We start from the raw sequence: 18,818 nt of genomic DNA, 5'->3' as shown, positions 1-18,818 counted from the left end.
TGAAGATGTTGAGGTTCTCTGGGAGTGATGAGGATAAATAGAATCAGGAATGAATCCATCAGAGGAACAGATCATGGTAGATGTTTCGGAGATAAATCCAAGGAAGCAGATTGAGATGGTTTGGACATGGTGAGAAGAAGAAGAACAGTGATGATTTTGGTGAAAGGATGCTGAGGTTGGAGCTACCAGGAAAGAGGTCAAGAGGAAGACCCAAGAGGAAGAAGAAGCACCAGAATCCTCTTTATGTCCACGAGTGATCACACTGTAAACATCCTAAACATGTAGGTATCCAATAAAATACTGAAGCATCAATAGCAATACTAATTGATAAACATATCTTAGTTACAAGGATAAAAACTTCCCCCAAAAATTGTTGACAATGAAAATGATTTCTCTCTCACAAAAAACTGCAGGATCATGAAAATACAGTGTGGAACCTTTTAACACTTGAAGGAAAAGAGGAAAATTATTGTTGTCAATATAATTGAGTTATTTAGTCAAGTGGGAAAAATGTGTTATATAGTAAATCCTTTTGTTTCTGTTTTGCTTAGGGGGTCATGGGATCAAATGGATCCTGATTTTAAAGAATCTTAACAAAGCAAAGGGAAGTGTGTCCGTGGTTTAGATTACTCTAAAGTTTCTAGGTCACTCAGACGGTTGTCCGCAGACATTACATCTTTCTGCAAAAGCAAACACCAGGAGTGAACTCTGACCTACATTAGGACCATGATCGTTTTTTATTTGGAAAAACCATGACACCATTTTGAGGAACTTCCCCAAATCCTCAGCAGAAAGAAGCGTGCTGTTGTTCTTTCAGACGATGAAAGAGTCGGGTCGAGGAAAGAATTAAACCGGGAGAACCTTTTCCTTCAGAGCAAACAGTCTGTCATGGAAATCAATGCTCTTGGTACAGCTATCAGAATGGACTGTTTGCCAACCATCACATTTGCTGTGCGTCAGGGTGCGTTACACTCCTTCCCCACCATTGACTTTCCACAAGAGCATCACGCAGAGCTCAGCATCCCTCCTTCACACGACCAAAGCTCAAGGAAGTCCCCTTCATGACTCTTTACTCCGACTAGGATCTCAAAGCCAAAGTGTGCTGGACTGCAGGTATGTCTTATTTATTCTTTTCATTTTTTATTTATCTGTCAGCCAATTAGAGTCCACTTTAGTATTCAGGAAGTGAATTCAGGCCCTATTTAATATTTCTTTGAGAAGAAAGCAAAACCTGTTTTTTCTTCTTGCATTTATCTCCTCAGCTTCCTTCAAGAGTTATCTCCACTGACCTGAATGATAACAGTCATGTCCACATATTTTCTCTAGATTGTTTCTTTTTTAAACTGCTTATTCATAAAAAGCAAAACTGTCTTACACGGTCCACCTTAAAACCTTTACTGTTTTTTTTAGAAACATTTTTTAAATTTGTGTTGGGTTAGGAAAAACCACAGGAAGTTCCATTAAATGTCATAAAAAGCCTCTTGGCTCCTTTTATCGTATGTGTTTCTAATGGTTTTATTGCAGGTGTTGCATGATAGCCATAAAGGAACCATGGAAGGAGCCGCTGTCACTGTGTTTATCACTGTTCAGAGGATCTACTATCCCTTCCTTTGCATCATGGGTATTCCAGGTTTGTTCTTCTGTTGCCATTTAACATTTACAGTTCCTTAATATGTGTCTTTTTTTAACTAAGGGTTTTAATTTTTGGTAAGATTTAACTTCTATCCAAATTAATCATCAAAGTCAAACCCAACACAATATTAATTTAGATTAAATAGGTAGACAAAACAGGAGGAGGTGGTTTAGCTCGTGCTGGTTTGCGGCGCCTGCCGTCCGTGAAACCAGGGTTCGACTCCAGGCTGCTCCCTGTTCCCTTCTCTACCTCTGCCGGTTCCAAGCCCGGTTTGAGAAGGTTGCGTCAGGAAGGGCATCCGGCGTAAAACATTGCCAAATCTACCATGCGACTCGTTCGCTGTGGCGACCCCTGATGGGAGAAGCCGAAAGTGGAAGTTAAAGGTAGACAAAACAGGAACAGGCTACATCAGTAGCTAACATCACCAAGTATAAATGAGGAGTGAATGAATAATAGACATATTGTGAGCGCTTTGAGCAGCTGGAAAGTGCAGAAAAATCCAATTCTTCTTCTTATTATTATTTTTAATTTTGAGGTAAAAAAATCAGTGACTTATAGAGCTGCTCGAAGATGAACGTGTTGTTTTTATGGGGTTTTGGAGATCATTCCATCATTTAGTTTTTTGACCAGATTTAGCTTCTTTCTTTAAAAAAAAAAGCACAACATCTCTAACTAGACATTTTCCTGTTGTGTTTTTTTCCATCCAGCAAACCTTTTCACGTTCTACATGATTTACTTCCGTAACTGCGGGATGTCAAACGCTGCCGTCGTTTACCTGAGCTCCCTGGCCATCGCCGACACTTTCTATCTCATCTGGGTCATCCTCCTTGACCTGACCCTGACCTTCTGGATCCTGCAACCCTTTTGGCACTCCCAGCCATGGTGTGGCATTCTTGGATTCCTGCAGCATGGATCTCTCTGCAGCTCCTCCTGGATTGTTGTGGTTTTCACCATTGAACGCTACCTTGTCCTCAAAAGCTCAACCGTCAAACAGCGTTTGTCCGAGGCTGGGGTCACCAAACTGACCTGCATGGCCATTGTTGTGCTGTCCCACTTGGTTTCGGTGCCGATGGGCTGGATCAACACCGTAAAACTTGTTAATTTAACCGTTGACGGGGAAAACATGACCCTGCCCAGGTGTCTTTATCGAGAACACACCTACTCCACAGCTGTAGTCTGGATAGCTTCATTCCTCTCTGGTGGAATCCCCATAGTTTTGGTGATTCTCTTCAACTACCTGATTGGCTATAACCTGTGCCGTGCCAGCAACCTGTTCACCAAGGAGGAGCAGCGCGTCATGCATGGAAGGAGCACAAGGGGAATGCTGAAGAGGACCATCTTCCTGCTGGGCACCATCTCTGTGGTCTTCGTCGTCCTCAGTCTGCCTCGCTTTGTCACGTACTGCATCCTGAGGACCAAGCACAACGACGAGAGCTTCGACAGAAATGACTACAGCATTCCCATCAATGTGGCTGGGGACGTGGCCAACATGCTGCACAACCTCAACTCCTCCACCAACTTCCTGCTCTACTGCGTGGTCAGCCACCGCTTCCGGCAGGAACTGGTTCAGGTGGTCACTTGCAATGCCAAAGTCCTTGAGCTTGGCTCCGTCTTCACCAACACAACCATGAAGGTCTTTGCCGTTGCAGACCATAAATGTCCACTTCCCAGTGGCCCTGCAGCAGTAGTTCTGACCAGCCTCAAACCGAGGGAAGATAAGAGCGGAGAGACATGATGATGACCAGACGTTCCAGTTGAAAAGAGAGGACTCATGATATGCAACATATGGTCCATAAATATTTAAATGTTTCAAGATCAGGGCTACCCAATTCTGGTCCTCAAGATCTACAACCCTGACTGTTTTCCAGTTCAGATTAGCTGACTCAGGTACCTCCTGATTTTGACTGACTGACTGACCAGGTAAACAGCAGCAAAAGAAAAAAAGCTTGAAAACAGGCAGGGTGGTGGATCTCGAGGACCAGATTGGGCAGCCCTGGTCTGGACAATCCCTGTGAATGTTAATAGTACAGCAGCCATAGTGACTAGATCCCTATAATTCCAAAGAGGTACTTTCTTCAACCCTTTTCCGACAGTGACTGTTCAGTTTTGTCTTTTAAATCCACATGTTTCAAGTAAATTGCAGATTTATTTTTCTTATATATCTGTCTGATTTTTTCTTCCCATTTAACTGTTAAGCCATAAATGCTGTGTCAAAGACTTCCACAGACTTCCCGAAGACCAATTTCTTTTCATGAATGAGCTACAGTATTGACTTTATAAGCCGTCTCCATCTTATATATGAGTTATAACATTGGTAATTCAGATGTGGACCAGTCCCAAGAGACACATCAACAATCAGTCAACTTACTTTCACTTTGTTGCTTTGTTTCTCCTGTTATTAAAGTTTTGCGTTGTCAGGTTGTCTCCTGCTCATATTCATTTTGTGTTCTCCTTTTCGTCTTTTAAACTGAAATCTTGTTTGTCCAGCAAAAAGCTTTGATACAAGACTTAAAAAACAAGCATTTCTTGTTTTCTTTTGGGTAACCCATTACCTGTCTGAGTTATTGCGAGGATTTGTTTCTGTGTTAACGTTGTATTTCATGGATCCTTTTGTTGGTTGTATTTGGCTATTTGGAATGTTTCTAGTTTCTTTATAGCTGGACTTTACCTTCTTATTTATGTTCTGTAGTCTTTTCTTTTAGCCATATTTTTTTGACCATCATACATTATCAAGTTCACTTTTTTACAATCTACTTCTGCATTGTTACCTATCATGAGCTTACTAGTAGATCAGAGAAGAGTTGAGATAATTCTTTATCCGAAAAACCCCCACTTTAACCAACACAATATATTTAATTTGATTAAGCATAAAAATATCTTTTTGTAGGATTTTCAGACTTTAAGGAGAACAAGGACCAACATTTCTGGAGTGATTTTTCACGTCTTATCTTACTTACCCCACATCATTATTTCTAAAGCATTTAGAGCCTTAAAGTGAAGATATCTAAATTCCTTGTAAATAGAAAGTAAAGTCCCAATATTTTTTTTTTGGATCTTTTGTAAATACGTTTCCAGTGGGTTTTTTCATTGGCATTTTGTAGTTTTTAGGCAAAATCCAAAAACTTGTGTTGTTTTCAAGGACATGTTCTGCAAAGCGGCAGGAGTTCATCAGAAATTCAACTGTGAGTTGTTGGCTGGACCATTGGAAAGCAACCCCGCCCCCACTTCCCGTCACCCATCTGTTTACTTGTTTCCCTGCTAGCTTACAGCCCCTCAAAGCCGCCAACCTAATGTTACAGGTGCAACAAAAAATGTAAGCAATATTGGAGCTATCCAGCTGTACCTTTTTGAGCCAGATTCCAGCTCAGATGAGGAAAACAAGATATTCATGGATCTATTTTTCTACAAATGGATGCATCAGGATGGAGTGGAGCAGGGAGCTCATGGCCCCCCCGACATATTTCTACGTAACGAATATGATCTATTTTATACTGCATTTATTTTCATCTGCTTCTGATGCACATCAATTTGAATAAATAAAACAAACTCAGAAATAAAATTTTAGTTTTCATTTCTTTTATAAATATCCTCCATTATGAGAAAAAATTACACAAGAAAAGGTTGAGCACACCAAAAACCATTTTCCTCCAGTCAGTTCTGTCATATCATGTTTTATTTGCTAGAATGTTTTTTTTTACTCTCTATTTTTACAGTTAGCTATTAAGTTACTCCCTATAATTTAATGTAAAAAGTTAGATGTTCTGCATCATTAAAACTCAAGATATGTGACTGTTGAGCTGCATGTCATGACATCTGTCATGTCTAATGTTATTAAAGAAAAAGATTTTGTTTTAAACAAGTTTCTGTTTCTATGACATAAAAATAGTGGTTTCTGAAGGCTTCTTTTTGACGTAAAACTGCGATTTTTCTCTGTCCTGCACTTCTCTTGCCCTCCTGAAGAGGCCGCTTGACTGTCTGGTGCAACTTCAGACTCATTTGCATAAAGTGAACATGAGCCTTCCAAGCTTTGCTCAGAGCAGGAAGAGTTTTGTTTCCTGTTCGCTTCACAACAGGATTGCACCGTGGACTTATCGTAACCACTGATCCGGATTTGTGTCTTTGAACTCCATCAGGTTTTTTGCCTTTTTTTTTTCAGACACACCGAAGACGTATTTAGATCAGAGATTCTGACCTTTGGACCGGTTTGGACCGGCAACCGTGTCACATTCCAGCCACGCAGAACAGGTAGGAGGACTATTTTCCAAACTAAGGCGACAAACAGCAAGTCCTCTCTTGTCCTACCTGAGGCTCTTCTGCCATTGTTCTCTTTGAAACTCACGTTTTGACCCACAGCAGAAGCTGTCCTTCATCGGCTGGGACTTTAGACTGTTGTTTGTCACAAACAAGACTCAGCAATTTTTCCTGCTCTGTTAGATTCCTTAAACGTTGTTGAAATTTCTTTACTAGGCCGTTGACATCCCCGCCCCTGGAGGTAAAATGTCTTCTTATAAAGGTTGGGAAACAGAAACCAGGTCAGTTTGTTGAGATGTCGATGTTTTTCTGACTTTTCTGATGGTTCTCAGGACAGTGCTCCCACATGAGCATCCCAGTTGAGACAGACGAGAGGATGAGTCCCTTCAGCGATGAATATGGCCATCCTCGTATGGAGGATGGCGGATTTAATCATGATTTTTCTGGTACGGTGTCCTTGGAACAACCGCAGTCTCTGCGGGACCCGTCGGTCCCGCCATGGTACTCACCACAAAAACAAGGTAAGATCGCTCATCTACCTCATCAAACTATTCCCGTGACATCACTTCCTGTTGGCATCATCACACCATCTTTTTCAAAAACCTAGCTCTATCTGCTGCTGATAACCCAGATCAAGTGTGTTTTGCCACTAAGATGCTACAATGGCAGGTTAGTTGGAAAATATGCAGGACACTGGCCCCTAAGACCTGGAGTATGACACCTGTGACCAAAAGATTAAGCAAAAGGGCCTTAGGGGGCACTTCAGACAAGGAATGCATTAACACGCCAGTTTGCTTCCTTGGCCAGTTTGTTCATTTGATAGGTGTTACAAGCTCTGGTTCTGACCAAACAAGTGAACTCTGGGTCATATGTCTGTAGTTGGATGTTCTAGCACAGCCGTCACCATAGCAGTTCCAGTGGGCACACAGTTGCCTGCGACAACCACTTAAAGTGCCTGCAAAGCATGTTCTAAAAATATGACAGATCACAATGGAATTCAATATGAGTTTTAAAAGTTTCATTCATATTTAGGAACTAATTTGGAGTGCAACGACTCACTAGCCCCGGTTCCACACACACGTGTACCGCGGGTTAGAATTTAGAGATACCAATTAACTCTTTAACACTGGAGATGTCAAGTTGACGCCTAAAAAAGATGCTCTTTGACGTATCGTAACTCATCCGGCATTTATGCGAGTGAGCTGGAACTACATTAACTGTATTTAAAGAGTTTTGGTAGTTGAGGACGGGTCAACAATGAAGCTTAAGCGGTAAAGGGGTTAGCCTGTGAAGCATTTTCTTGGATTATGGAATGAAGCTGGAGTCCCTGAAGAATTGCACACATTCACAAAGATAAGGTTCAAACTCAACACAGAAAGTCCAAGCAGGGATTTGAACCATGGCCTTCTTGCTGAGAGGCAAAAGTGCTACCACTACACCATCGAGCAGCCCAACACCAAACCAAACCAAACTGAAATGACTCAGTCTGAGCTAGTGCTAAAGTAGGTTTAAGGGTTCTGTCTTTCCTCCTCTCCAGGTGTGGTTCCCACCAGTCACAGACAGTGCACATGCTGCCCCCCAGACCATCGCCAGAACATCATGAGGCCCCCACATGAGTAGGCATCTTCATGATGTTCCCATCAATCCCCGCTAAAGCTCCCAGACTCACCGTAACTACCTCTCCCTGCGCAGGAACATGCCATGTGACCAGTTCCAACGTAGAAAGACTGGAGATGGTTCTTCGTCGCAGAGAGTGGCCCCTCCCATAGATGTGATGCGTGAGCGCAGCGTGAGCCCCTGTGTTCTGCCAGGCCCAGGACTGGTCACGGGGGAGGTCCGACGCACCATCAGCCTGCCCGAGGAGAGCAGTAAGTCATGTTCAAAGAAAAATTTAATGTCACTGAGGAAGAGTTCCTGACGTGACTCTCAACAGGAAAGGTCTTCATCACTTACTCAATGGACACAGCCAAAGACATCATCCCTTTCACCACGTTTCTGATCAATCAGGGCTTCAAACCAGAAGTGAGTGCCTTCACACTCATCAGTCCTCATCCACACTGAGATTCATGCAGATCACTTTGCTCCTCTCCTCATAGTGTGACATTTTCGACACCCCCATCAGGAGAATGGGCATCACCAAGTGGATGGACAGCTTCCTAAATGATGTAAGTCTGAGCGGACATCTTATGATGCTCACATCTCCCGTGTAAGCTCATGGTGGGAGGGGCTTGTCCTTTGATAGAAATCGGTGCTCATCATCGTGGTTATCAGCCCCAAGTACAAGAAAGATGTGGAGGGAGGAGGAGACGACGAGCACAGCCAGCACACCAAGTACATCCACAGTCAGGTGAGCACCCTGCTGACCGGAATCCAAAGGTGGCTGGAGAAAACAAAAACTGGCCTGGAGTAATCCTATTGACTGTATTGGGGAACTGGACTGAGTGACTCCTCCTCCCTAGTGTTCCAAACAGGAAGTGGTTCCAGAAGCCAAGATCCCATAGTGTCCTATTGAGAAATACACAACTATTGTTTGTCAGAATAACCATATTTGCTCTACTACTTTTTGTAACATGTTCCTGCCAATCCTAATTTTTTTTTTTCTTCAATTTTAATATATTTTTGTCATAGAAATGATGACATACACCGCTTAAGATCAATCACTGCTTACTTACAACGTCTAGTTCCACAATGGCAGTGTCCGTATAATGAAAAAAATGTCGACTGAATTGATTTCATTTGGTTGGAGCCGGAAGTAAGCCATATTCTATGGGTCTTGTCAGACTTGCTTGGTCCAGTTCTTATATACAGTCAAGGAGTATTCCATACTACTGTTCATTCATAGGTGTAAAAATACTGTAGGTGTTCAAATATGTCTCATTTTTAGGAGGAATTAGTCAAAATTAGTAACCAAGAGAGCAAATCAAAGAGCAATTTCTGTTATTTCCATATCTTAAAATGAGATGAATGAAGACTTAAAATAAACATCACCTTACTGACTAAGGCGCATGGTAAATGGCGTATACTTAAATAGCGCTTTTCTACCTTCATCAAAGGCTCAAAGCGCTTTTTCAGCCACAGAGCCATTCACCCTTTCACACACACATACACACACTCCGCTGCTGATCACTGGCGCCAACCTTCCACCAGAGGCAAGGTGGGGTTCAGTGTCTTGAAAGTCACAGATGTAAATTACAAAAGGTACAGAAAGGACAATGAATTTAAGTAAAACAAGATTTTATAGTCTATTACAATTGACTTCAGGTAAAGTAAATTACTAGATAATGCAATACTTTTACGAGTTTTGTAGGACATTGTCTCTGCAGAATGGCAGTAATCATTCGGAATTCATCTCTGAGTTGTGAGTGGGACCAATGGTGTGATGCAGTCCCGCCCCCCTTCCCCTCTGTGTTTCAGAGAGCTCTCTGTTTATGAGATCTCCTGCTAACTTACAGCCCCTCACACCCCCAATCTAACATTATTTATCCAACAAAAATGGTGAGCAGTATTGGAGCTATCCAGCCGCATGGTCTTGATTCCAGCTTGGAAGAGGAAAACAAAGACGTCCGTGCATCTAAACATCTGCAAGTGGATGCATCTGAACGGCGTGGAGCATGGAGCTTGTAGCCTGCCCAGCGTATTTTCTATGTAACAAATACGGCATTTTCCGTCTGCTCCTAGTTTGCAACAATTAAAGAAAAAAAAACTTAAAAAAAGCAGTTTTAAGCCTCATTTTTTATATACTGTATGTCCTCCATCATTAGAAAAATGCCACAAGAACATGTTAAAAATACTATTTTCATCGGAGTGGATCTACCAAGAAGCTTTTTTAGCTATGGTTGTCAAACTAGTGTTAACAAATTAACCAAAAAAAAATGGCCAATTAAGGGACAAACAAGCCAGATGTTGTAGAATTTTACCGCCTTATTCCATGATCAGGAATGAGATCAAAACTATGTGTGTGAACTATTAATCTGGATTAACTATAGGAGCGTTTTATCATTTTCACAGATCCAGAATGAGTACATCCAGCAGGGCTGTCTGAACTTCAGACTGGTTCCAGTCTTGTTTCCCAATGCAACTAAGGTAAGAACTAACTGCACAACCAGAGTAAATCAAATGGTCACATCAACAAATAATTATTCAGATTACAACAAAAAAAATCCACTTTTGGCAATAAAAGTAATTTGAGTTTTTGATGAGATGCCATTTGATATGTGGTCTTGTTTCTTTTTTGTTGTTGTTGTTGCTCTATTTCAATATTAAATTATCTTAAACCTTATCTTATATCTTAAATACTACATTCTACACATGTGTGAAATGAAGGTTGTGTCTTCTTGTGCTGTTTTTTCATCAAACGCATTTGTTTTTCATGACCTTGCCTGGTCTGGACTATAATTCAGATGATCCAACATTCTTCACCAGTTGTCTCCTTTTGGCAGGCAGACGTTCCCAGCTGGATGAAGAACACCCGGATCTACCGCTGGCCCAGCGACACCCAAGAACTTGTGCTGCGTCTGCTCAGAGAGGAGCGCTACATCATCCCTCAGCCAAGCACCAGCATTGACGTGATCATCCGTTCTGTCTGACCGATTCATGAAAATATGAAAAATTATGGATTCATTCTGAGATTTCTGTTTCTGACCTTTGGTTTAGGAATTACTTTCCTTTCTTCGAATGTTTATTTTTACGACTCTAAGGGGAAAGAATTTAAACTTCTACAAACTCTTAACTGACACATTTTAAGATGTAAACAAACAAGTGTTTTTTGAGCTTTATTCCAAGCTTGTTTATTGAGTTTATCTTTTTCTTGGTTTTTTGGTTTGATATACTGATCCAATTTTTAAAAAACACTACAATACAGCAAGGTTAAGCCTTTTTGCCATAATGAACCAGCAGGTGGCAGCACATCTCCATCAAGGAAACCACCTTTCACGTTCAGTTCCCACAGAAAAGCCTTTATATTTTATTTTTTGTATTTCTTCAAATTAAAAGACTGGATTGTTGACATAAGTTGTGTTCAAATGTTTCACGAAACAACTGTTCAAAGGAAAAACATTCCTAATGAGGAAGTTTGGGGGGGGGGCTAACCGTCACACCATCACCACAGCTGACAGCGGGGACTCCAGCGGTGTACTTAAAAGGAAGCCCTGCAGATATTCAGGTTTTTATCAGCTGCAGCAGGACCTGCTTTCTGACAATAAATCCACAAAGTCTGTTTAACTTCCAGGTCACATGCCATTCAACGTTGCCTTTTCAGATGTGTCTAAGGCAGATATAGACAGTTTCCGTCCAGCTTTGGTAACTGGAGGTTAAAAACCTATAAAAGTTCTGAAACAGCCACCAGTTTAGTCCAACACCCTCCATATTATATTTTAGTTTTTCTACTTTGTTGAGGGTCCATCAAGGTCATGACTTTAGACATGTAGTGCTCCACATTCTGTCAGGTCCTGTCTTCCGCACAGTTGTGAACTGAAAAAAAGGAAAATTTGCACTAAGTTATTAGGTCTACAAGAGAGTTTATCTTCTCTAACAGTTTTCTCCATTTAGAAGAAGAGAAAACTCATTTGAACCACAGTTCACCTCAAAACAGCATCAGCTGTAATGAATGATTCAGTGTCATCAGTAAATGCAGACTTCCTGCTTGACATAAGAAAAAAAAACTAAAGAGCTGGGTTAAAAAATATAATTTAGTTTTTGCAAACACGTGATTTAAAAAATTTTGTAAAACCATTCCACATCACATAATTTTTCCATAGAAAATGATGAAAACAATCATTTGTGAAGCCATTCCACTTCACTACTGAGCTATGAACCTTTGAGCATTGACTTCTTAGCAATAGTTCAACTTACTTATTAAAGAATTTGACTATTATCAGATTATGTTTCACTGATACAATTCTTTTTGCCCACCAGAACTTAAAGATTTTTCTGTGTATTCATCGTGACTGGACAAATCTTCTTTTTTTTCTGAGACTTGTAATAATCTCTTAATTTTTTTCTTACTTTCGGGCCTATATTTTTGGGATTTATTGTGGTGATCAAGTCTTCATTATCAAAGGGGGCTTTGGTGTTTATGAGGTAAATTTACTTAAAGAAAACAAATCAATGTTTTCATGGAGGGCTAAGTCAAGAATCTTTTGTACTTGTCAGTCATATTCGAGCTAGTCATGTTTAGACATGCATCCATTCAACAGTGCTTAGTTCAATACATGCTGACAGCGCAACCTCTAACATGTTTTTGTGATATGTGTTTTTTAATAATATTGCACTATAATTGATGCAATTAAAAACTTTGCACAGTCTGCAGATTGAGTGACAAAAGTGTATAATGATGGTTTAATGATAGTTTAAAGTCAGTTGCTTCAAAGCGATAATTTGTTACACTATAACCTGCATAAACACACTTAACTGAGCAAATCGTTGTCTAACAGATTTAGTTTTGATCATTTGTTTTGTCGAAATTGTTTGGTTAATCCTTTCAAAATAAAGCTGGTTTGTTATTTTCACTTTATAGGCTTGAGGCTGTTGCTGAATGTTCACAACTCTTATTCTGAAATCCGGATGCGCGTGACGTCGGTGGTTTTTATCTTTTTACAGCCCTTGTTAAGTGTGCGGCGAAACCTGGTATGGTGGAAGCACAGCGCCGCGGAGGGGCATTCTGGTGAACGGGACTAGCTGGGACTAGTTCTGGGACGTGATTTGGAAAGATAACGCCACATACCGGAAGCCGGGGGGAGCGTCTTCCGAGCTTGAAACAATAACACTACAGAGGGCTCTGGCTTCACGAGGCGGCGGAAGTTAATCGACTCCAACATGGAGCTGGTCGCAGTGGGGTTCTGGACCGAACATCGCCGCGTTTGGATGTAGCTCTCCGCGGCTGCTGGCGGTTAACTCCGTCAATCTATTTTTCTTTTCCTTTTTTGCGCCTAGTTGAACCGCCGTGACAGCACACCATTGGGCTGTTCCAAGCACCTCTAGCCCTCCCCCCCAGGGGTAGTTTTTCTCAGCTTCCCTGCTGTTGGTGTGACCCTCCAGGACGGACAGGGCAGTCATGCTTTCCGTGCGCATCGTTACCGCAGACTACTACCTAGCAAGTCCCATTAAAGACCTGGACGTCAGCTACTCTTCGTTCAGGGAGAGCGACGTGAAGAGGGTGCCGGTGGTTCGGATATTCGGAGCCACACCAGCTGGTGAGTCAGTGTCTTTTATTTTCCCCCTCCGTTACAGTTAGCGCGCCGCATTGTTGATGGAACAGCGGTAAAGAGGCGTTGCGGGGTGTTGACACGGCACGCCGCCTCCTCCGCCGCTACACCGGGCGACGCTTCTCTGCACGCGGCCCCGCTTTGTCTCCGTTCTGCCGGGGAGGGCTGGGCGCGTGACACGGACAGCCCGCGCATGCTTCCTTTTAGCCGGGGTCTTTTTGTATGCATGGCAACCTGTGGAGTGTAAATATGGTGTAAAGAAGGGAAAAAACACAGATGTTTTGTTTGCAATCAGAAAAAATAGATCCATCCATATCATATGTGAGGAGGGTTATCATTAATCACAATGAATGTGCATTGCATGTCCCTGCAACGCCGGGTTCCTGCCACCTCTTTGTCAGTCATTGTTCCTTCACCAGAACTTGCTTCATACAATAGTCTGATTACCTGTCTGCGTAATCGGACCACGAAGCTCTACTTTCTTTGTTTGTCAGGGTCTAGATTCCTGCAGGTTTGGGAGTTGGGGTGGGATCACTGCAGAAATTCCAGGATAACAGCCCCCCTCCTCCCCCCACTGGGTGCATCTCCAGTGGGGTTCAGAGGCTTCCCATCAGTGGTCCTAGATCTTATTGGCTGATGTTGCCAAGTGTGGGATGTGAAGATTCCAGGAGCCAGCTGTACGATTGAGAGATTCAACACTCGCTGGCTTTCTTGTCTTTGAGCTGCTGCCCTGCAGACTGGCCGGACTCTGTTCATAAACATCTGCTGACTTATTTCCTGCAACTCAATCACATCTGTAAAGCGTTGGAGCTGAGAATTGCACCCTGAAACCACTCGCTCTAAGAGGTTTTGCTCGTTCTGTTGGACGAGCTTTGTTTCACTGGCGTGGAGGGAGGAGCATCATTCAGTCATGTTTGAGTGTGGTGTGCCTGCACCGTGCGATTTCCAACTGCACCCCCTAGATTCCCTGTCCTTCCCTGACCTGATCTGATCTCCGAACCCCCTTCTCGTCACGGCAGCCCAGTGTAACCTGATGCCACATTTCCTGCCTCTATTCTCTTTGCCTCTTCAAGTATGCGGACTGTCCTGCTGATTCGCACGCTGCTTCTGCAACAAGCAACGCAGATTCCTGATACACATGTGGCTTTTCAGAGCTGGGATCAAATGCGGAGGATTGCCAGCACCAATTGTCCCAGCTCTTTTGTACTGGCAGGTCCAAAAAGAATTTGTGAGGGATTATTAGTTGAGTGCACGACCAGTCGACCTGAACGTGTGGGTCTCTGAGATGGAGGGCCCCTCTTAGCAGGGGGTACCCCTAAATCCATGTGGAGGAATTCCTCTTGTGTCTATTAACAGGATAATAAGGAAACTCAGGGGAACAGATTTGACTCAGGGTCATGATTTCCTTTACTAATTACTCCTGTTTTCCTCTCAGATTGACCAACATGTTTTGGTGTCTTTATGACTGGTCTGAAGCTGTTGCCAATCAAGTTCTAATATAAAAATACAAGATAGTATTAATCAGAAATAAACCTTTTAAAACCGGAGCTGTTACCGGCGTGTTATGTTGTTTGTACTTCCAAACAATCTTTCGGCATCTATTATTTGCTGCGTAACATAGGTAGTAATGTGGGCGCATCACCTTAAATATAAAAGAAAACTGTATATATTTTTTATCTTGAAAGTACAGTTTATATTTTCAAACTTAGACCTGTTTTCCCGCCTCCGTGGACGGACTGGAAAGAGAACTCCTTACGTTGTGGAGGGACCGACCTCAGACGCAGACACCACAGAGGCGATGTAAACGTTCCAGTTGATTAATAAACGTTCTAATTTTTTGTGTCAACGCAACGCAATGACGACTCACTGCAGATGGACCACTGTAAATCTGGCTTAACTCTTCGACCATTTACACAATTTCTGAAATTCCAATGGGTTGTGGAGCGGAGGAAATCTGCGTTTCTGTGCAGGTTTACGTTGATTGCGTAAGCTCTTCACCACTGTAAAGCTTTGCATATCAACACAAAGCTGCTTTTCTCCTCTTGAAAACCTGTTGTAATTGTGTTAGTTGCGTAAACAGGTGAAGAATTACAGTCTGTGCAAATGATGTACGCACAGAGTGTGGAGGTGATTCGTAAAAAGCTTGTTGGATTCCCACACAAACCACTCTCTGATTGTCCAATTTCTTAATTTCTAACAGGAGGAGCATGAAAGCGTCTCACCTACGTCACCCTTACTTACCCTCAGGAGCTCTTTAGGTGTTGGGCCTTCTTGGGGAGAGTGCTAACCACTACACAACTGTGCAGCTCCCGAGGTGTCTGAGGTGACGGTAAAAGGATAGCAGATTTTCCCACATCTTTGGGTCAGGGACAGATATTTCATCTTTCAATCTTTAAAGTCACAAACCATTCAGATCTACGTGCCTTGAATCTTGCAACCTCTCTGTGCGTCAACATTTCTGCATAGTTCCATATTAAATCAGCTTATCTTAGAGGTTTTCAGTTTACCAGTCAGGCTAAACCTGCAAAGATGTCCCAGTTTTGCAGAAACTAAAACAGGCCCAGTCTCCACTATCATCTAGAGCTTTTCTGGTGGTCACTATCAAGTTTCATGGTTGCTTGCTCTGGCATATTCTACAGCAGGCAGTCAGTAAGTAAACAGTCACCCTGTGCTCAAACGGGTCTGCAGAAAGACAGGCACGTATGAGCTTCTGACACCGAGGTTCATCTTGAGATGTCATATTAGCTGATTTTGTTAAAGGTTCTTCAATTAGTTTGGTTTTCTACATAGAAATGTTTACCTTGGACCTTGCAGGTGTAACTAGTTGGACTCTTGCTAACTTGACGACTGTTTCTGGGCAGTTTATGTTCAAAGCAAAAACCTTATGGGAATTTACTTCTTCAACAGAGCAAACATTAAACTTGAACACCAATCTTTGACACAGACGAGCTAAGTCAACATGTCAAGATTGAATTTATTGAATAAACAGATCAATACAAAACACAGGCTTCCTTTGACTTTAACAAAAACCAGCTGAAGAAGTTCTTTTTAGGCTGTAATTAGTCAAACTTTTCTCATTTATTCATTAGCAGTGCTTTGCACAGATCTAGTGGTAGTTTTAGGGACTACGAACCTTGGAAAAAGGGTCACTAGTTCTTCTGTTGATCTGGTGGATAGACTTACCTGGTGTTCATGTTAACTGAGCTTTAACAGGAAGGGATTTATTTAAACCCATGGATTCATGATAAAGTTAGCATAAAATCTATATCGGCCAAAAGAAATTTTTTTTTTTATTGGATTATAAACAATTTTTGCACCGTTTTGATGAGCAAACTCTACTTTAACCACAAAGTCATGATGCTTCGGTAAATCTAGAGTTGGATTTTTTTCCCCGTCTTTATGTAAAATTTGAAAAAAATAGAAGCAAATTTTAAAGCACCAGCTGACACCTGGCGGGAATGCAGTCTTCCTTTATTTATCACGGTAGTTATTTTCTGAAAATAACTCGCAATCGGCAAAATCCACAAGATAAACAGATTTACTTTTACATTTTGATGATGAAGATGCTGTGGAGTAAATGTTACTTGTGGCGTCATGTGTGCTTCAACATTGAGCATACAGTGTAGCATTGAAGCAACCTTTAGCTGAACCCATCATCTCCATGGTGAGGTGCTGGTATCTTTTTGTTATGCCTGTAGGAAGAAGTCCATGTCTGGTGTGAAGCAGTGTGCATCTTTCAGGGCCTGCAGAGCTCTTCTCTCCTGGATAGCTGTGGTCTGCAGAGAGAAACCCCACATGGGCACATGGTGTCGGGTCATTTTAGGTCGTCTTGTCCGCTGTTCTAGTTTGTGACAGCCTTCTTCAACCCCTTAGGGGGTTCTCCTCCCTGCTGCAGCAGGACTTCTGCAGACTCTCATGGTCCATATGCTGACAGTTTGGTCCAGGAGAACTTGAATCTTTAGGAGCAGCAGCTGCTTTGAACTTCCACACAGTGCCATTCAGCTTGGATTACTAATAAGCACACTTCAAGTGTGCACGTGCCTGGTACAGTCACATGCACACTTGACGGGGCTTTTTGCACAAACCCAAACAGAATAATTAAGTTCTCATGTTGGAGCATGGGGTGGGGAAGCTTGCTGTAATTACAGCAGAGTTAAAATAACGGTCGTGGTGCGTGCAGAACTCAGAGACTCTGGACTGGATTTTCTTCAGACAAAACTGTCTTTTTTTTTTCTTTCCTTTAATTGTGGTGGATTTTCCATCTGGATCATATAATGCAGGTCGCCCATCCAACCCCCATGATCCAACAGACACCCTTTATTCTTTTCTGAGATCTTTTTATATTTGCATATCAAACCATGAATTCTGTGAGAACAAATGCTGTTACTCTTTGAAGCAGTGATGCAGCATTTCTCTTCAGGACAGGACAAGTCTTTCAGACCTGAGATGCCTAAATAACACATGCTCTCTGACACATTGTAACTCTTCGACCATTTACGTGTTCAATGTAAATCAGCTGATTCTGACGCAGAGAAAAGCAGCTATTTGTACCGCTATGCATCACATTACTAATGTAAAATGTTGAATAATGGTGCAAAGCTGCTTTTCTCCACAGCAGAATTAGCTGGAATGATGTTAACTGGGTAAATGGCTGAAGAGCTATGGTTGTCAAAAGATTGTCAACACTGAAGCTAAAGCTCCGTTATTGCATATGGCTGATTTCCACTGGTCCGTTGCGTTGACACAGAAAAATAGAACGTTCATTCATTAATTGGAATGGAGTTCTATTTCCTGTCTGTGGACACGGTTAAGTTAAATCTGTGGAACCAGTCTGTGGACCAGTGGAACTCAGGAGTCAAAGGAGTTAAGGAAGTCTGCAAATGAAGTCTGGTGGTGCTGTCATGTTTGAGTAAGGAGGGTGGTGTGAGATCTAATGTAGGGCTGGTGATGACTGAAGATTGAGATTCATTTACAGGGATTATTCTGTGCGAAGAAAGTCTAAGTCAGATGCACCTGTATCGGGGTGAACCGTACGGATGCTGCGGGTTGAGCTGTCTGGGACCATGGAGGGTCATGGAGAGATGCGCCTGCATCTTGAAGGGAGTGCCGGTGTGTGAGGTTTGTTGAAAATGGAACGTGGGATTGTTGTGTGTGTGGTAATAGTAACGTGAAGTATCACACACTTATGACATACGAGTAATGCTGTCTTCCGGTGTCCTTACGCCACGCTTTAGTTGTTAGTAAAGTCTTAGTCCCAGCAGCCCTTCTGGTTAAATACATGCTGTAACAGGGGAAAAAAATGGGCAAACCTCTACGGGGCGCACGCTTATCATGGGAGCAGCACTAACAGGCCCCAATCTGCCGTCTCCCCCACCTGCGGGAGTTTAAAAAGGAAAAGTCTGTTTGATGCACCTGTGTACATTTATAAAAGGAACTAACTAAAATCACAATACTGCAAAGTACCCTTATTTTTATTTTTTTAAATGTATCATAATTTTTGTTTTCTTCACCCAGAGAGCCACAATGGAGCCACGTGTGGCTTCAAAGCCTCAGGTTGCAGATCCCCTGAAGCAACAGAAAACAGGTCTGGTTGGCAGTCGGGTACAGAGGACTATAGCAAGAAATTCATTGGTTTAAGACCAATGTTAAAATACAAACAGGCTAATTTGAGTTTTTTCCCCCAAACAACCCAATTTCACGTCAGGATTGCACCAGACCCATTTGAGCTTCCT

The 18,818-nt window shown here is 42.2% G+C and overlaps 3 protein-coding genes across 9 annotated transcripts in view; all 3 read left to right on the top strand.

Annotated features, from left to right (window-relative positions):
- The first annotated feature begins 975 nt into the window (after positions 1–975).
- Positions 976–3,496, top strand: LOC144990074 (putative G-protein coupled receptor 139). 2 transcript variants are annotated; one of them, XM_078942618.1, is made up of 3 exons: positions 976–1,113; positions 1,525–1,630; positions 2,341–3,496. In XM_078942618.1, exons 2-3 carry the CDS (start codon positions 1,552–1,554, stop codon positions 3,366–3,368), a joined length of 1,107 nt encoding a protein of 368 aa, XP_078798744.1. In that variant the 5' UTR covers positions 976–1,113; positions 1,525–1,551; the 3' UTR covers positions 3,369–3,496. The 2 variants fall into 2 exon arrangements, with proteins under 2 accessions (XP_078798744.1, XP_078798745.1); XM_078942619.1 differs by lacking the exon at positions 976–1,113 and having other exon boundaries at positions 1,517–1,630.
- A 2,125-nt stretch (positions 3,497–5,621) lies between these two features.
- On the top strand, positions 5,622–10,894 carry traf3ip2a (TRAF3 interacting protein 2a). 3 transcript variants are annotated; one of them, XM_011491659.4, is made up of 10 exons: positions 5,622–5,878; positions 6,101–6,146; positions 6,217–6,405; positions 7,422–7,500; positions 7,577–7,752; positions 7,818–7,906; positions 7,981–8,049; positions 8,127–8,231; positions 9,893–9,967; positions 10,324–10,894. In XM_011491659.4, the coding sequence occupies exons 2-10, from the start codon at positions 6,131–6,133 to the stop codon at positions 10,468–10,470; spliced, it is 945 nt and encodes a 314-aa protein (XP_011489961.1). In that variant the 5' UTR covers positions 5,622–5,878; positions 6,101–6,130; the 3' UTR covers positions 10,471–10,894. The 3 variants fall into 3 exon arrangements, with proteins under 3 accessions (XP_011489961.1, XP_011489962.1, XP_020570561.1); XM_011491660.4 differs by having other exon boundaries at positions 5,663–5,878; positions 6,101–6,125; XM_020714902.3 differs by lacking the exon at positions 6,101–6,146 and having other exon boundaries at positions 5,677–5,878.
- A 1,570-nt stretch (positions 10,895–12,464) lies between these two features.
- rev3l (REV3 like, DNA directed polymerase zeta catalytic subunit) overlaps positions 12,465–18,818 on the top strand; it is a 35,974-nt gene continuing 29,620 nt past the window's right edge. For all 4 annotated transcript variants that reach the window (XM_004083614.5, XM_011491662.4, XM_020714900.3 and 1 more), the window contains exon 1: positions 12,465–13,074. In XM_004083614.5, coding sequence (XP_004083662.1) covers positions 12,936–13,074 — 139 coding nt within the window. In that variant the 5' untranslated portion in view covers positions 12,465–12,935. The remainder of the gene's footprint in view (positions 13,075–18,818) is intronic.

This window comes from Oryzias latipes, chromosome 24 (genome assembly GCF_053564925.1).
Source record: "Oryzias latipes strain Hd-rR chromosome 24, Olatipes_Hd-rR_3.1".
NCBI lineage: Eukaryota > Metazoa > Chordata > Actinopteri > Beloniformes > Adrianichthyidae > Oryzias > Oryzias latipes.
This window is presented reverse-complemented; position numbering and strand designations above follow the sequence as displayed.

Excerpts from the sequence above, each read along its gene's own strand:
- LOC144990074 (XM_078942618.1), top strand. The coding sequence starts at position 1,552 with ATGGAAGGAGCCGCTGTCACTGTGTTTATCACTGTTCAGAGGATCTAC. Across the intron at positions 1,631-2,340 it reads TTGCATCATGGGTATTCCAG|CAAACCTTTTCACGTTCTAC; the intron begins GTTTGTTCTTCT and ends TTTTCCATCCAG.
- traf3ip2a (XM_011491659.4), top strand. Across the intron at positions 7,501-7,576 it reads ATCATGAGGCCCCCACATGA|GAACATGCCATGTGACCAGT; the intron begins GTAGGCATCTTC and ends CTCCCTGCGCAG. Across the intron at positions 9,968-10,323 it reads TGTTTCCCAATGCAACTAAG|GCAGACGTTCCCAGCTGGAT; the intron begins GTAAGAACTAAC and ends TCCTTTTGGCAG.